At 54.8% G+C, this 18,530-nt stretch overlaps 1 protein-coding gene across 1 annotated transcript; it reads right to left on the bottom strand.

The window, feature by feature from the left end:
* Nucleotides 1-1,836: 1,836 nt before the first annotated feature.
* Nucleotides 1,837-16,965, bottom strand: EMX1 (empty spiracles homeobox 1). The gene is made up of 3 exons (XM_036334131.1): nt 16,089-16,965; nt 10,679-10,863; nt 1,837-2,388 (listed from the first exon to the last, which is right to left on the bottom strand). Exons 1-3 carry the CDS (start codon nt 16,606-16,608, stop codon nt 2,221-2,223), a joined length of 873 nt encoding a protein of 290 aa, XP_036190024.1. The 5' UTR covers nt 16,609-16,965; the 3' UTR covers nt 1,837-2,220.
* Between the last annotated feature and the right edge of the window lie 1,565 nt (nt 16,966-18,530).

Here is an 18,530-nt window from a genome sequence, read left to right on the forward strand (position 1 = left end):
TGCACCCTTTCCCTACCAAGTGAGAGAGAATCTTGAGTGGTACGGCTCACCCATTCCTCTGCCCCCCACCCCCCCACCCCCATTACTCATGCCAAAAGGGATGTCTCCTCTTCTCAGTCTCATCCAACCTGTGCACCAAGCTTCCAAGAGGTCATCCCACCTGCCTGATAGCGAAAGAGTCCACCTGAGGTTTAACCGGGTCTTATGCAGGATGTGAGGGACGCATTTTCCTGGTTGATGCGGGGAGGGGTGTTGGGATGGGACTTAACCCTTTGGTGTCTAGCCCCAAGTGAGATGCTCATAGTCCCAGCACAAGGACCTTCTGCGTTTGGATCCCTAGGTGTGCCCCCGGCAACAAGGCTGGGCCTTGGACATCTTTCCAATGACTTTAACATTGACCAAGCCACCAGGACATTCCAGGCACCAAGAACTATGTAAGTAAAGGCACGGCAGAACCCACAGCTCACTGAGGGACAGGGATGACATGGGTGAGACTGAAGCAGAAGGTACCAGGAGTGATGTAGGAGAGGTCAGGGTGGGGAAGAAGTTTAGGAAGAGTGGGAGACTTAGGAAGGGGGAGACAGGATCCTATTTGGGCTAAGAGAACCCTAGCTGTAGCATGGAGGTCCTCCTTTGAAGTGGGCCTCATCCCTGACATCCACACAAACCTCATTATACCTACCGTTCATCCCCCCCCCCCCTCCCAACACCCCAGGAGCCTTGTACACTGTTTCCCAAGAGAGACAAAACCTCAGCCAATTGCCAAGGTGGGCGATCCTACAGAAAGGGTGGAGAGATGCATTGGGTTTGAAGTGCTGAGGAGCATGGAGTACACCAAATGGCTGGTGGCTAGCTCAGTACAGGTCAGCTGGAGGCGTGAACCAGGGAGCCAAAGACAAGTCTTGGCAGTGGATGCGAAGCCCCAGGCCAAAGGCACAGGACTGACCCTGGAGTGGACAGAGGTGACGAGGCAAGGACAAGACTGGGAAGGACTTGGAGAGGCAAAAGAAGGTGCAGGGGTACCCAGATGCAGGCAGGGAGGGGCGAGGGAGTCCGGAGGAATGGCCAGAAGATGAGGGCTGGTTAAGCCAGATGAGAGGCAGTTAAGTTTGGCCACAAGTGGGTGGCAGCAATTGACTGCCATCAGCATCAGCAGAGGGTTGGGGACCACTTGGATGTCATAAGGGAAAGGCTGTTAGGAATACGGGTTTTGCTTTTTTTGGAATGAAAGAAACCTTGGTGTGTGAAAAGCAGGAAAGACAAGTGGACATATTGAAGGGCAGGTGGACTGAAGAGCTTGGCGTGCCCTGCTTTGGCGCTCTTTCCCAGGCTGGGAGGCCCTGCGTCCTTGGGGACTTGTTGCAGGCCCACACTCAAGTCCTAGTATCCTGGTCAGGCCAGGACGTGGGGCTGGGATTGTCAGCCTCTGTGAAGGGTGCCTCCCCCACCCAACCCCCAGTACTCCCCTTTCCCTCTGGTTTCTCCTCAAATGAAGAGTCTCTAAACATGGGAAGTACGCACACTCTCTGTCTCCCCTGACCCACCTGGACCTGATGCTCATTGCTCAACATGTTTGGAGACCTAAGCATAGCCTCACTCATGTACAGGGTCGTCCTTCCCTATGTCTAGCCTCAGTTTCTCTTGTTGTGGAGTTGGAGCTAGAGGCCAGGTCAATGACCAACAAAGGACAGGAGTTAATAAATTAAGTCTCTAAGGCCCCACTCCAGGCTCCCAGGCCCCAAAACAAGCTTGCTCTGCCAGTGCCCAGTGGCCCAGAAACCAAAGCCACCAGCCCCGGCTCACGGGCTCTGGGGTTGGAGCTGGATGCCCGCGTCATTGAGAGAGAGACTTTTATTGTTCCCATAGGGAAGGGAAACACAGGGGAATCACTAAGAACTATAGTGGGTGCCTGGAAAATAAATTAAAACAGAAATGCATCAAAAGGAAAAGAGAAATGGAGAACGGCTGGGAGGCAGCAGTGGCTGTGGGCCTGCCCAGGCAGGCAGGCAGGCAGGCTCTCCGAGGAGAGGGTTGAGCAGTCCCAGGCCTCAGCCAGCCCATTTCTTGTCCCTCCGTCGATGTGGCCCCAGGCTCCGAGCCCTATGGGGCTGTGACTTGAGGCTTCCCCGCAGCTGGGCCGGGGAGTGGCCAGAGTCCAGGTGGGTCGCCGAGGGCCCTGGCAGCACTCTGCTCTCCTGGGTTTGTGGCTGGCTGCCCACCCTAGTCATTGGAGGTGACATCGATGTCCTCCCCGTTGGCCTGCTTGGTGGCGATGCGCCACCGGTTGATGTGGTGGGAGCCCTTCTTCTTCTGCTCCGACTCGGGTCCCTCCTCCTCCAGCTTTTGCCGCTTGTACTTTGTCCTCCGGTTCTGGAACCACACCTTCACCTGGGCCGGGGAGGGAGGGGCACAGGTGAGAAACAGCCGCCAGGACCTCAGCGCTCAGAATGAGCTGGGAGCCAATGGGGAAACCGAGGCCAGAGTCCTTTTCTCTGGCCAGCTGCCACCTTGGGTTTGGAGAGGACGCAGTGGGCAGAAAGGGGCGATTTTCCTGTCTCTCTGTCGAGAGGGACAGGAAGGGTGGTGGAGCTGCCGAGCATCCTGTAGCCACAGCACACACAGGGGGAGGCCCAGGCTCCGGAGCCCAACAGACCTGGGTCTCTATGGTTCCTAGAGAAGAGATAACAATCACTCTTCCACAGGGTTGATGGGAACATAAATGAGAGGACATATGAAGCCATCGCATCTCCGTCTGTCTGCTTCTCTGGACCATGCAGTTTTTCACTTGGCCTTGTGCAGCCAGTGGCCCGGGTCAGCCTGAGTCAGTGACAGGAGCCTCTGCCGAGTTCCTTCCCTCTCTGGGCTCAAGTCCCTCATCTATAGGAGAAAGGCTTTCTGGGGCCCTTGGGGCTCCAGGGCACCTCCTGGGCTTTTGCTCCAGAGAATCTCAGGGAAGGTGATGCAGAGTGGCCAGGGTTACAAGGCATGGGTGCTTTCCTGGAAATGCCAGCACACGCTGAAGCAAGCAGTGCCAACTGCAGCTAGGGCGATCCATGGTGCCAGTGTGGATGGTGAGTGGTAAGCCGTGTGTGTGGAGTGATGGCGAGCACCTTGATTTTGGCAGCAGCAGTGGCTGCTAAGGGGGGATCCTTGACTCCTGGGCAGGGTCAAAGGGAGTCCTCAGAAAGATTACCCAGTCCAGCCCCTACTCCCCGAGGATGGGTGACAGTCACCGGCCTTTGCCATAAAGCCAGGCGAAGGCAGTCAAAATCAGGCCTGGCATCCAGGTCCAGTTGACAGTTTCCTGCCCAGGATGCCCCACCCTCACAATTCCCAGGCAGTCCCCTCTGTCCCTTCCATGGAGCCCACCTAACCCAGAGCTGCTCCTACCCCCGCCCCCAACCAGGGTTTCCACAGCTCTATCTGCCCTGCCCTTGATTTTAGAGCAATAGGCATAGGGTGGGGACACCAGTGCTCAGTGCTACACAGAGTAACCAGCCAAGGACAGGAAGAGATGAGGGGCCTGGCTTTAGGAAATAAAATGAGGAGAGGGCCCTCTTCCCTCATGTCCAGGCCAGGGTTCAAACCCTTCACCTGTGTGTTTCGCCTCAGGTACATGGGGAGGATGGCAGGTGCTCTAAGCCCAGGGCTTCTGGATTCTATGCCCACCTTTCCTTGGGCACAGGGCTATGGGGCCCTGGGTGGTTCTCAGCATAACCATTTGGCAGCCAGCCTGGCCCCTCCCCCTCCCCCATCCACCCTGGAGCCTGCTGTGACTGTGCCATCCAGTAGGTGGGTGAGCTTGCCCTGCTTCCCATGCAAGGCATGTACATGAGTCACGCCTGGATGCTGGCCTCAGTAGCATTCCTAAGAGCCCAAGGAGCTGAATGAGGGTTAGGCATGGCTAGCCTGTTGGGGTGATTCAGGGCCGCACTGGACTGCACCAGGGACAGAGGGCCCCTTTCTGCACCTTCTCCCTCCCACACACTCCCATCTCTCCTTCCAGGAAGGAGACACAGCTATAGTGGAATGGACCCAACCTGCTACCCTTGCCTAGAATCACTGGCCCAAAGAAGGAAAGTTTCAATGGTGGAACCTCCTGGCACACCCAAATGAAAGTTGATTCTGAATATTTTCTTCATGAAAACAGCCAGTGTCAAGGAGTCAGCTGTCTAGAAACAGGGCTGCAAACCCTCTCCCTGGGCAGCCTGGCTATCTTCTGGAGAACAGCCTTGGGCTGAATGTCCAGATGCTGTTTACAAAGACTGAACTAACAGGGGGATGCTTATGATGTAGTAATATTAGTGAAAATGGCAGGATGCACAGTTTGGGCACAGTGTGAACACAACCATGGAAAAACAAAATCTATGCATGGGGGAAAAAAGACTAGAAGGAAATGTACCCAAGGTATGGGTGACTTTTCTTTCTTTTCTCCACTTTTCTGATTTTTCTTTAATGCATCATTGATAACAATTAATAGTTACTTTTTACTTGGAAAAGAAAAGAAACTGGACTCTGAGTGTAGTGGAAAATAAGAGTGACACTCATGACATCTCCAACCCAGCCTCACCCCGAGCCCCTTCTCTAGAGCAGAGAGGACCTGGAAAGGAACCAGGTCACATAGTATGGCTACCAGCTCTGTGGGAGCCAGCCTTAGGAGGCCGTGCTTCTTCTGTACCTGTTCCCACCCCAATATCCACCCACCTCTCTCTAAGCTCCAAAGGCACAGCTGAGATGTTGGCTGGAGGAAGCCCTCACCCATCTCTGACCCCTTGGGGTTGGGGAGAGGTTCCTTATGGTCTCCCAAGTCCCTACCTCATTAAACATTTCTCAGTTTTTCAGATAAGACAGACCCTTTCAAGAGTCTCTGCTTTTCCCTGAGTTACCCAACCTGAAATGCTCTTAGCCTTCAAAACCCTGCCCAGGTGTTCTGGCTTTGGCCCTGCCCCACCACCCATCTGTACTTCTTTAGTACATTTCTCTGTCTCAGGAGCAGTGACCCCAGCAGTGCACTGATTTATTTGCTCGAACCTGTCTCCTCACCGGACTATGGAACCTGGAGAACCAAAGCAGTGAGTTAGTCCGCTTTGGAGTCCTAGTGGACAGGTTCCAGGTCTGTTCAGCCAGCTGGACAGAGAGATGAGGTGACCCAGCCCTATGCTCTGGGCCAAACCTGGAAAACAGGAGAGAATCAATGGCAGAGGGATTGAGACCTAATAAAAAAAGGGGGGTTTGGAAAGTGCTAATGGCTGAAGAAATGGGATTCTCTTTTGGCTTAGTTCAGTGGACACTTCAATACAGTCAATTCTTAATTCTCCATGTTGTGGACTGTATTAACCACTTGAAGGGGGAACCTGGGGGAGGGAGACATTGGTGGTGGTAACAAGGGTCAGCTTGAGTCAGACAGGATGAAGAAGGTGAAACTGCCCAGCCGGTGTGGCTCAGTGGTTGAGCGTCAACCCATGAACCAGGAGTTCACAGGTTTCATTACCAGTCAGGGCACATGCTGGGGTTGTGGGCTTGATCCCCAGTACGGAGAGTGCAGGAGACAGTGGATCAATAATTCTCATCATTGAAGTTTCTCTCTCTCTCCCTCCTTCTCTCTGAAATCAATTAAAAAACATTAAAATTAATTAAATAAAAAGAAGGTGAAACTGCTGTGGATGAATGAATGAATCAATGCATTAGTGGATTTATCAATTTATGCTTTAATGAATAAAGGCATGCATGTATTAATGTATGATTAAATAGGCAAATGAACTAACAAACAAGGAAACTACAGCTCCAGCCAATATTTCAGACTTAAGTTTGAAATATACTGCTGTTTGAATGAACCAGCTCTGGATCCCTTCTTTTCCACCACTCCTCAACCTTAGCTCATCCCAAATGGAAGGGTCTGTGGCTTCTGGCCCCTGCCTACTTTCAGGGGAATACCTGTCCTCTTCTCAAGGAGTTAAAATACTCCTATTCAGTGTTATTTGAGTTTTGTAACTCTGACACAAAAAGTTCCTCCTCATGTCCTACTATTCTCTTGTGCTTTAACTTAAGCCTGTCCTATTCTGTCATCTCAGACACAGAAACCCTCAGACTAGATGGAGGCTTGGAGACACAAATCAAGCCACCCCTCAGCCTGCTCTCCTCCCTGCTCTCTCACCTTGAGGGAGAGGCACAGGATGAGGACTCCATTTCCCATCATGTGATCATGTGAGCTGCTCCCACTCTGAAGGTCAAGCCCAATGCCATGCTAAGCTCAACTCTCACCCCATAAAACTGAGGTCACCTCAGACTCCACATCAACCATAGCTACAACTCTTCCTGGCCTTCTTTCTCCTCTCTTAGATCATCCTGGATGCTTGCCCTTACCCTCAGGTGAATCACCCATGTGGGTCTCCCTGACCTCCCTCAGCCCATACCCACACGCATACCTATGACTTTAACAGGACTCCAGTTGCCCATCCTATGCATGTCACACAAGGGTGCGCATTTTGTTTAAAGTCCCACCACTAAATGAGGAATCTCCAAGGCCAAGGAACATGTTTCTGCACCATTTCCCCTCCCAGCTCAGCCAAACTTAAAGCCAGGAAAGGTCAAGAAACACCTGCTGAACTATTCAGAACGAGACTGGCAGCTGGAAACATCGACCAATCAGCTTGGAGCAACCAAATGCTTCTCTCACTCCTAAAACTAATGTGCCCTCCTCACACACACACACCGAAGCACACAAGCTGCACTCCATGACGGCTTGCTGGCATCTGGTGTGAACATATGAAATATCACCTGACCTTTGAGCACCAATAACACTACGCCTACATGTGTCCCATATTGTGTGCACACATCCATTATACGCACACACACATACACTAACACTCACTCACTTGCATCACTCGTGGCTCTGATCTGACCTAACCACCAGGACTGAACTTGGATGGGCATCATCCAGGTCAGACTCCAGGGCTGCACCACAGCAGTGAGGAGCAAGTGATTAGAGCCAGAAGGGAGAAGAGCCTGGGGCCCGTCCCTCCACCTCCTGGATAAACCTACTGTAATCCCAGCACAAATGCCCTACTCCCAACCACACACACAGCTCACCCCGACAAAGACACTCAGGGTGCCCACCTCCCCACACTCCGTGCTAAAGCTCTGGGCGTACAGAGACCCCTGAGCTCTGGATTAAGACTCACACACTGATTTGCTTAACCTTCCCAGAAGCTCTATCCATGGATAAAACTAGATCATCTTCTAGACCAGTGGTTCTCAACCTTCTGGCTCTTTAAATACAGTTCCTCATGTTGTGACCCCAACCATAAAATTCTTTTCATTGCTACTTCATAACTGTTATGTTGCTACTGTTATGAATCGTAATGTAAATATCAGATATGCAGGATGGTCTTAGGTGACCCCTGTGAAAGGATCGTTTGACCGCCAAAGGGGTTGCGACCCACAGATTGAGAACCTCTGTTCTAGACCAACAATGTAGAAGACAGTGCAAGGGAAAGATAGAAAACAGAGAACAGTGAGAGTAGAGAGCAAGGGAAATGACTGATAAAATTAACATATGGATATGTGTACAATCAAGAGAAGTTTGCCCATCCATTCATTACGTGTTTATGGAGCCCTGGGGTACAGCGAGAAATAGGAAGGCTTGTTCTTCCCCACACAGGCCAGCTGTTCATCAGAATCACCCAGAGAGCAGTTTAAAACTTTTCCTGGCTCCTCTCCTGAAACTCCTAAGAGAATCTCCTGAGTGGAGATCAGGAGTCTGTATTTTAAAATTTCTTTGTGAGACAGATACAACCTGTCTACAGACTGACATTTGGACATGGCAGATAATTAAACAATAGCAAAGGCCTGTGCGAATTTTTATATGTAGGAGGTATACTGTGAGCTCTGAGAACTTAGAGGAGGGATTCTAGAGAAACACAAAGTAGAATAATGATGAGCCAGAAATTTAGGGCTGGAAAGAACCCTGGAGTTAATTTCATTCAGTCTTACAGATACTGCAACTGAGGCTGAGAAAGAAGACAAAACCAGAACTGATGAAATGATAGGTAGCCATTAGCAGATCTAGGAATTCACTATCTGTCAGTTGGTAAGTAGGTCTATAGAGAAGTTTGACATGGATGGTGTATACACAGAAGATAAAATAAAATAGATGATAAAGAGATCATCAATCGTTGGATAAATAGGAGTTATTGTTAGGAAAATTATCATGGACAGGAAATATAGGAAATAGGAAATATAAATTAACCAGCTTTATGAGGCAGCTTAATGAGAGCAGACATAAGTAATGGCTAGATAGAAAACAGCTATCTGTGAGGGACAGTTTAGGGAGCTCTGAGAGACAAATACAGATATTGACAGTAGAAAGAAATGGCAGGGGGCGGATGGGAGTGACTGATGCTTGACAAGTAGCTGATAGCTGGAAGTGACAGGTAAGCTTGCCTGGCAAATACCGAAAGATGAATAGGTCATTCGTTAATGATATAACCCACGTCCAAATGACATTAGGAGAGGGACAGAAAGACAGCTCTGATGATAAAGGAGACTGGATGTAGCAGAAAGAACACTGGACTGTCAGTCAGCCTAGACTTGAATCTTATTGTAATACTAACTTGATATGTCACTTTAAATAAAGGAAAAGGAAGGACTGGGAATGAGAATTAATATATTTGATTACTATTAAGTGCCTTTACTTCTTAAACAGCCTGTTTTCTGGAGGAGAGAACCAGAGTTCAGAGAGGTTGAGTACACTGCCCAAGGATCACACCGTCGGCCAGCAGCCTGCCGGGGAGCCCTGCCCAGCCTCTCCATCTCTGTCACCTGGAAACAGCCTCTGCAAGGAGGTTTCTCAGGCCCAGACCTCCTGTGGTTCTATTGTTAGTTTGCGTTCTGTATGCTAAAACCAGCTCACCTATATCGATGGAACAAGATTAGGCGTGAGTTTTGATAGTGACACTGTTTAAAATGTTTGTTTTAAATATGTTTGAACTACCTTACCGTAAAAATGAAAGAAACAATCATGTTTACTACCTGGCATTGTTAGGAGCAAATACTGACAGGCAGCTAGATTCAGTGTAAGAAAATTAATTAAAAGTGCTCTCACCAAGCTAAAAAATTGAAAGTTTAAAACAATGACATTATTTCAACAAGTGTTCATCTGTGGGTGGTGGAATTATAAATACTTCTGCAATTAAAATTTAATAACTAGTACTTTTTAAATGAAGTTAACTGTAAACACCATTCATAAATTGGCACCTTGTTTTAGACAAATTTACAATGCTGTTTGCCAGAAGGGAAAAGGGGGTATTATTTTTTAAGTGGGTTTTTAAACACATATCTTTTTTAAAAAACGTTTTTAGAATTAACTCCGTTTTGTACACTTTATTTCTATGGTTAGAACAGCCCAGCTAGCAAATCATATCTCCTTTAGCGGAGACAGGGGCATTGGAGCATCAGACAGATGGGACCTTAGTAGATACCAAAATGCGACATGAGGACAAGCCTGAGAGGTCTGGAGGTCAGAGGCAGTTAGAGTTTGGACTCTCCCGCTAAGCCCCTCATTGCTCCCCAGGAGACCCCAAGCTGCCCCCGATACACCCCAGCCCTGCGCCTTTTCCTAGTCATGGACTACGGTGGAGGGTGGAGGAGGGTAGTGGAGGGTAGGGAGCCAGTAGTACAGGAAAGCGGAGTGAAGGATGAAAAGCTAGCCAGCTTGCAGACCTCTCTCATTTGCAAATCTAGGCATTGACAAGGGCGGACACTGAAATCCTCCCCAGGGCAGCACCCGCCCCTCTAGCAAGACTGCTTGTGCAGAGGGAAAGCTTAGGCCGTGCTTCCAGGCAGCATTCATAATGGCCAAGTCTTTTCTTACAGTAAACCAAATTTGCTTCCCTATAACTCTCATCTACTTCTTTCAAATTTAAAAAAAATTATCCATAACAAAAATACGTGGTGATTGTAATTTCACCCCGTTCAACCCCACCAACACCTCAGTATAGTCTCTCCCCAGCTCAACAGCCCTTCAGGCGACTGAAACCAGTCCCCAAACACCCAGAATCTCCTTGCCACATTCTCAGATGCCCTCGCATTTGCAAAGCCATTTCCACGGTTCCCTGCCAGCGTGCCTGTGAGGAGACAGGGCCACCCGCCCACCCCAAGCACGGCTGGCGGCTCCCTAGCTTAGCCCCTGTCTCTGCTGTGTCTGCCCTGAGGACACGAGGGCTTTCTCCCCCCACCGCATGCGTTAGTGGGCAGTCGAGGCCTCTGCCAGGTCTGCCCGTGACCGGCAGCAAAGCCAGTGCGGGGAAGGCCTGGGCATCCCCCGGAGCGTGAGCGCCGGGAAGAGCGGCGGGAGAAGGGGGCAGTGATCACAGCGCTGCGATGGCTCCGTATCCATTGGTGCGCCCGGGAGTGACGGGTAACCCGGCTCCTCCTGCGGGCTTGGGAGCGGAGCGGCCTTGGTCTGAGGTCTGACCCCACTTCTAGTGAGTCCTTAGGGCTGGATTAAAATCCTTCCGGGCGCTCTAAAGACGGGCTTCGCGGGAGCGCCGCCGGGTGGCCTCCTGAACCGGGCAGGAGAGGGCTCCAGGGAAGGCCAGGGGAGGACTCTACCCGCCCGCTCCCACCTCTATGGGGGCTCCCAGGTGAGCGCGGGCCGCCCACTTGGGGCGATTATTACCTGCGTCTCCGAGAGGCTGAGGCTGCCGGCCAGCTGCTTCCGCTCGGCGCCCACCACGTAGTGGTTCTTCTCGAAGGCGCGCTCCAGGCGCAGCAGCTGCGAGGGCGAGAAGGCCGTGCGGATCCTCTTGGGCTTGCGCGCGAAGGGGCCGTGCAGAAGCAGCCCGTCCTGGGGCACATCGCTCGCTGCCCGCGCCGCCGAGGCAACACACGCGGGTACAGACAGAGAGAAGGGGCGCCGTGAGCCGCTGCCCGGGCATCCCTTACTCCCTTGAGAACTCCGATACCCTCTCCAATCCACGGCCCTTCTTTCTTTCCTCTCCCTTCGCCTCCCCTTCCTTAAGTCCACTCTCCTCCCCAACACCTCCACATTCCCAGAGGCACCCTGTTGGGAGCCAGGCAGAAATGTGGAGCTGCTGATGGGCCAAGGGTGGGACCCGGCCTGAGGAGGCGCCTATGGGCCCAAATCCATAGGGCCTGCAGCAACCCAAGAGGCCGAGACAGAGAAAAGTCCCTTAGTTCTGTTCATCTGCTCAACCCATCGTATTTCACTCAAAGTGGATCAAGAGGAGAAAAGGGGCTGGTTGTCAGAAAGGTGCTAAGGGGAACAGTGAAGCTATTAGGCATCCCCAAGCCAAACACAGATTCAAGAACTAGAAGATACCCAAGGAAATCTCCCCTCACTTAAACCAGCCTTGCTCAGGCCACTAGCCCTTTAAAAATGCCTACCACTGGCCCAGGCTCTCCCCTGCAAGTGGTAAAAATAGGTCAGCAGTTAGGTCATTGGCCAGGCAGCACCTGCAGGTCTAAGGTCAGGTTCTTCTACCCTTCCCCACCTCTCTCCCTTTCCCCTCAGGTAAAACCCTCTCCCACAGGAGACTCTCACTGCTCCCTGGTGGGAAAAGACCTTGCTTCATCCCTGAATAGTCCCGTGCTAAAGGAGCGTGTTTATAAATATCTCGATATTATCTTTCTCTCTAATATATATAGATATAGGTATATAGGTTTCTGCATGGGCCTGTGTAAATACATGCTCCAGCCTCCCTACTGTCTTTTTCTCCTATCTCCCATACAGGGTTTTCAAAGAGTGTGACTGTCTCTTGCAAATATTGGCCACCATGGAAACTCAGCCCCCAGATGCAGGAGGAGGGGATGACATTTGGAGTGGGTGAGGCTGGGGTGGTGGGTCAGAAACTACAAAAGCTAAGCAAGCTTCCACAGACAGTCCCAGTCTCCATGAACTCCCACCCCACTCCCACAAGGCCCCCTCAGGCTCCATGGCACAGGCTAACAAACTCGAAAGGGTCCTGAAATCACCCGTGGATGCTCACGCAGCCGCATGTAACAGTCCCCCCTGACCCACCAATAATGTAGAGCCCTAGATAGAATGTTTCGACAGTTAGCTGACCGAATGAATTTCTTCAGAAATGGCCTTTGGTTTGACTCAATTTGACCTGTTGTTTTGTTCTTAAGACAGTTGTTTAGATTATTCCATTCAGATCTCCCATCTCTGGAAATATGGCTGTAAGTGAAGCAAGGCATGTAATTGAGGTGATGTTGCTAAAACTCTCCAGGTTCATGTCCCTCTGCTGGTGGAAACTGCCTGACATTACTTTCTACAAGTCCCTGGCTTCAGACACTGACACAAGCAGACAGGGTTGCCTAGGAATGAGGGGCTAGTACCTGGGGGGGGGGGGGGAGACAAAGTCCCGTGACTGGGAGAAGTCACTAATTTCCAGTCACCTTCTCTATCTCAAGTGGTTGGATCTGTGCTGCTACAATAGGGAAGAGGAATCATAGACTAGGAAGATAGAGGGAGGGACACCCTGACCATTGGGCCCTTCAAAACGGGCAGGCCCTGGACTCTCGGGCCTGATTGAAAGAAGAGTTTAACTTGTGGTAGTGGAGGGGACAGATGGCCAGAGAGGTGGTCTGACAGAACAGGGTAAGAGGGAGAGAAAGGAGGAGCTTGATCCAGGTAGGAATAAGGATTTCAGTCTCAAGTGTGGGCAAGAGAATGGTGGGAGAGATAGGTGGGAAGCAGATACTTCTTGTCAATGTTAAAATAAACTGCTTCAGAAAACACCTCATTCTGAGCCCAGGTGAAGTCCCAACAGGGGTGTTCTCTGGACAAATGAGCCAGGCAGGAAGCGAGAAAGCCTGCCTGACGCCAGCATTTGCACGGTTTGGCTCCAGCCGCCGGACTGGCCCAGGCTAGTCAGAGGTGAGGTGGCAGCAGAGGGACCCTGTAGGTGGGAGTGAATGGGCTGCAGCGGTGTGAAGGGCCATATGGATCAGAGGACGCAGGACTGTGGTCTGGCCTCAGTGTGTGTGACTTGATGGCTCTTTTATAATGTGGTTTGTGTCTGCCCGACCCTTGGGACAGGGGTTCGGTGTGGTCTGTCTCCCCCCCCCCACCACCCCCAGTAATTCTGGGCTGTGAGAGTGGGCTGGCAGTTTCAGACAAGGACAGTAGATTAAAAAGGGGCTGGCTTAGTCTATCCTGGAGCTAGCAACTGACCCCCACCCAACCCAGCTTTCCTCCAGCCTCTCTTGGTCCACTTCAAGGCACCGGCTACGAACTAGCAATAGAGACTCCCAAGAGCAAGGCAACTGGAGGTGGGAGCTAGGGGTGGGAAGGGCCCAGGGCTGGAGCTGCGGTCTCTTCAGCAAAGACGGCGGCCGGCCCGGGGCTCTAGACCTGACGGCGGGGCTCAGGGACCTGGGGCTACAAGAGGGAGAGGCTAGCCACGCCGCCCGCCGCGGAGATAACCTCATCCCCCTCCTGCCGGAACAAAGGCGCCCTTTGAAGCGCCGGCCCATTACCGACGCGGGTCCTAGAGGGTAGGGTCTCCCACAGCCCGCTCCGGACGCTGCTCCCTGGCTTGGAAAGTTCCTGATGTCCGGGGACATAACACCGAAGGGCAGCCAACGCCTGGTCTCCCCCGTCACCTCCCTGCGAGCCTCGAAAGCCGCCCCCTGCTTCTGGCTCCCGCCGCCCAGTTCGGACCATCCTGCGCCGGCTTCTCCTCTTCCACCGCCTGGTTCAGCGGAGAAGCCGCTTCCCTGCGCACCGGGACGGGGCTGCCGGAAAGCCCAGCGAACCCACAGCGCAGACGCTCCTGTTCGTTCCTGTAGGGTTTCGCTTCTAGCACTAAAACCGGGCTGAAATGAGCATCCCAGAGACCGGGTTCTCTAGAAAACGCGGCGCCGGAAGCCCCGGGCCGGCTCTGCTCGCCGAGCGGAGGCCCCACTGGGACCGCAGGGCGCGTGGCCACCGGGGCGCGCACGGGTCTGGGGGTCCGGCGGGACGCTGACCCGCCCCGAAACCAAAACCAAACGTCTCAGGGTTCTAAAGTCCTTAGAACTGGCCAACGAATTTCCGCGTTTGAAAATGCGCTCACACTCGGCTCCATCTCCGCATCCAGACATGGTTCTAGGGAGAAAAATCCAACCGTTTTTACAACTCGACAACGTGCCCGCCGGGGCTGATAGCTCGAGGAGCGGCGGCAGTTCCCTAAAGGGTTTTGCGGAGGATTTATCGGGCCTCGCCTGACTGGGGATGCTGAGAGCCGGAGCTGGATCTCTAGGGAGGCACCTCGGCCCTGGGCGCCCGAGCCCGCGCAGGCGAGGCTGGAGGCGAAAACGATGGCTGGGAGGACGTGGGGCGCGTGGGTCGGAAGCGGAGGGCGCAGCGGGAGAGGCCTTCTCCCGCTGAGCAGAGATCACAGGGCTTAGGACCGGCTGCGCCCTCTCGCCTGGGCCGCTGTACCCTCCACCAGTCCCTCTGCAGAGCTGGTGCAAAGGTTCACAAGCACGCGCGACTCTCACATCGGTCCGCGGGCACTGGGCTTCAAGACTCAGGCCAGGAACCAAGCCCATGGAGGACCGAGGGAGTTTGCTCAATTTTGAACAAAACTCAATTTTATCAGTAAACATTGATTTTAATTGACAGGTTTCCCGCCCAAATCGCCCTCCCCCCACACCACACAAACCGGATGAGTTGGACAAATCTTTGAAATCCCCAGGGGAGATGTGTGACCACAAAAATTCTTGTTTCAGTAATTACATTCTCTTATTTTGTGGGAATCTATTGGGTCAATGTCTACCAGCCAGAAGGGATTGAGAAAACAGTCTGGCAGATCGGGACCCGGGACAGCGGCTTCCCGTGAAACAAGCGGCTGTAGCTAACGCTTCAAGAGATCATTTCTCTCCTATTAGCTAGATAACTGTACCAAACATTCAGTTTACTTTGACTGTGTAGACGGGTTTACCGCCAGATGAACTCCCGGAGCCTTAGCTCTAGCTATGTCCTTTTCATTTGTTTCACTAAAAGCCGGGTTACCTAGCTCTGGGTCATGGAACCTCACAAGGCTGAGGTCTAGTCTACACTAACAAATAAAGCCGGAAACTAAAACAATTACTGCACAAATTAAGGCTATTCTTAAAAAAGAAGATGAAGAAGAAGAAGAAAAAAAGAAAGAGAGAAAGAAAGAAAAGGGAAAAAACTCCAACAAATTAAAGGAAGAAAACAAACTCCAACAAATGCAGTTCTCCTTGGGAAAAGTCAATTGAAACGTGTGTGTGTGTGTGTGTGTGTGTGTGTGTGGCCAGTGGGAGAATCTTCATTAGCAAACCCATTGCCCATAGAAGACCAGGGGGCTCGGACTGCCCACAACCTTACCAGCTTTTTGCCCCCACGCCCTGCCTGGGAGGACCGCAGTGCGCCCCCCCCCCCCCCCCAGGAGCCTGGTGGGCTCCCAGAGTAGGCAAACGGCGAGGAAGCTGGTGTGCTATCGCAAACCTTCCTCACTCTGGGTCCAAGAGGCGCGTGTGACTTGGAGAAGTCGGGCAGAGGTTGCTGAGAAACATCTCAAGGCGGCAGAGAATGCCATACTGAACATTAACTCTCCAGTTTGCCCTGCTCGCGGTCCCTTCTTCCCAAAGACCCGAGGCACGCGGGTGGACCTTGCCCTGCTTGGACGGACCAGCTGGGGCGGATCCCTGGGAATCGGTGATGGACGTGACTGCCGAGTACGGTCCCAGATCCAGCCGGGGCGGAGGGAGGGCGGCGGACACTGAGCTCTCCGGGCTGGGACTGGCTCGGCCAGGAGAGATTAAGACAGGCCGCCGGGAGAGGCTCCAAAGATGCTCCCGGGTTTGGCGTCCAGTCGGCATCATAACTAGGAAAGCCTGGACATCCTAACCTGGTTCTCCGGGAGGGAACCCAAGGCGGCAGAAGCGTGATGGGTCTGACGCGGCTCTTCTCTTGGCTTGGGAGTCTGCCTCCGAGGACCCGCAGCCTTCTCGAAACAACTTCCGAATAGCCCCGCGCACCCCCGAGCCTCCCCCGCGCCACCACAGCGCGGGCGCTGGCCGGCCGCTTAGGCGGGCACAGCGTGGGCACTCACCCTGGAAGCGGTGGCCGAAGAAGCGGTTCCGCAGAACCCAGGGGTAGAAGTGCAGAGGGTCCCGGTGCTGGGCGCCGAAGAAAGAGTGCGGGGGCTGCAGCGGGGAGGCGCCCAGCTGGTGCGCCTGGTGCACGGTCAGCGCCGGGTGGTTCATGGCTTCAGGGAACACGAGCTCGGGCCCACCGTAAAGCGAGCGGCCGGCGCCCGCGGCGGCGGCGGCGGGGAAGCCGCTGACGAAGGCCGCCTCGGCCGCGCCGGGGTGAGGGTAATTGAGTGCGGTGGGCCGGAGTGGCTCCTCCGAGGCGGCCGCGGCCAAGGGGTGGGAGCCCGCGCCCCCACCGCCATTGCCCCCGCCGGTGCCGCCGTCCTTGGCCACCAAGGACTCGATGGTAAAGCCGCGCTTGGCTGTGGGCTGGAACATGGTCGCGGGCGCCAGAGCCGAGAGAGGCAGCCGGGCTCTGGGGAGCGCTCCGCGTGCGGGCGCCGCCGCCGTGCGGGGTGTGCACCCAGCCAGGCACATGCACTCACACCAGCACCCCTCACCTCCCCCGCCCGCCCTCCCGTGCTCAGCCCCTGCGGGTGAGCCAGGCACGGAGCGGCGAGGGGCGTGCAAGCCAGGGAACGCGGAGTCGGGCCACCGCGCACAGCTAGGCGAGCTGGCCTCGGCCGCCAAGCCAGCAGCTCCCGGCTCGTGCACTGGCGCGGGATCAGTGTGATGCCGGGAGCTGCCTCCACGGCCTGGGGGCTGAGCTCGGCCCCCTCCCTCCCGAGTCCGGCCAGGTCCGACCCCAGCCCCGGGTCCTCCAGCAGTGCCCTAGCCAGGCTTCGGCAGTGGCGCTGTGAGGCGCGAGTTAGCCGGCACCTGCCCCGCGCTCGCCCATTGGCCGCCGCTCACCTGCCCCAAGGTGGGGGGCGGGGTGGGGCGGGGCGAGGGACCGCGGGTGGGGAAAAGGAGCCAGCAGTCGGAAGCAAAAACCGGACTGGAGCATTAGCAGGGCGATCTAGGCTTCCCCCCCTTCCCCCACCCTTCCCCCCTCGCCGCTGGCTTCTCTGGTCTCCGCCCTTTAGCTGAGTCTGGCGGCCGCCACAAACGTCTCAACCCACGCAGGAGCAGCAGCAGAAGGCGTCCGTGGGGCCGGGGACTTGGGAGAAACTCCAACCCCTCTCCCCGGTGTGTAACTCATGAGCCTTCTCCAATTCGTCCCGGGATGTTGTTTCAGTTCTTAGACAACTTGGAAACGAGTGGAAAGTGGGTGTTTAAGGTTCTACCAAGAACCAGCTCCCCGCTTACCCACCAACTGTCTCCAGGGCGGCCCTGTTCGTGGAGTTTCGCGTTTTCTGGGTGTCATGGGGGGACAGCTCCAGAAAAGGGACGCTCAATTCTTTTCACAAGGGGCCAGGCCGGGAACAGCGCGAGAGCAGCCGCCAGAGCTGTGGCCCTGCAGCCCTGCAGCCCTGCAGCCGAAGTTCGCGGGCCTCGGAAGCATCTTCTTGGCCCAACCACCGCCACCGCGGCGGCTCGCACAGGGACCGCCGGCGTCGGCGCAGGGCGAGCTGCTTCCCTCGCCGCCTCGGGTCAAATGCAGGCGGGCCGGGCCAGGTCTGGGCCTCGGGCACAATGCCCTAAATGGGAGCTGACTGAGCAGCCGTCTCCGTCCACGAGAAGACACACCGACAGTCCCGGGAACGCAACGGCCGCTGGGCCTCCCCTGACCGTCACCTTAAGCCCGGGACCGCAGAACAGCGACGCGTCTGCTCTGGCCAGTTTCCATTTCGTGCATTAATCTCGCCGGGGGCGAGGGGGCTGGAAAACCCGTACTCCGCAAACTTTTTCTCCCGGGCCTTCCAGGCCGCAGGAAACACCGCGCCGAGGCCTGGGAGGGCGCGGGGCGGCGGTAGGGGGCCGAGACCCGGACGGGCCGGCACAGTGCGGGATGGGGCCCGCAGCGCCTTCCACCTCCTCGCCGACGTTGGGGTCCGTCGGAGCAGCCCGGCCGCTGCGCTCCGGATGCGCAGATCCGGGCTGGGCCTCGGGGCGCCCCGAGGCCAGGGGGTCGGCGCGCCCCGTGAATCTGCAGGCACTCCAGGCCGGGACTTGGGAGTGGCCCTTGTGAGCGCCGGGAGCCCTGGACCGGGAGAGCGCTCCGGGCGCCTCGGTCGCCACAAAGCGGGTTAAAGTCTATTTTCCACTCGACTGCTCCGAAAAGCCCCCGCGCGCCGACGCCGTCCCGGCCCCGTCGGGCGAGATGGAGGGATGGGGGGAGCAGCGAGAGAGGGGGAGGTGAGCCGTAGCACCCTGCAGCCCTTCGTGTCCTGGGAAGCCAGGACGGAGCACCGCGGAGGCGCCCAGAAGCGTCTGCGGAAGCAATCCGTGCAGAATCCTCCGAGGCGAGCACTCGTGTCTCTTTTACTGGCCTCTCGGGATCTGTCTGGCCCTCTGTG

Source organism: Myotis myotis, unplaced genomic scaffold (assembly GCF_014108235.1).
Source record: "Myotis myotis isolate mMyoMyo1 unplaced genomic scaffold, mMyoMyo1.p scaffold_m19_p_14, whole genome shotgun sequence".
Classification (NCBI taxonomy): domain Eukaryota; kingdom Metazoa; phylum Chordata; class Mammalia; order Chiroptera; family Vespertilionidae; genus Myotis; species Myotis myotis.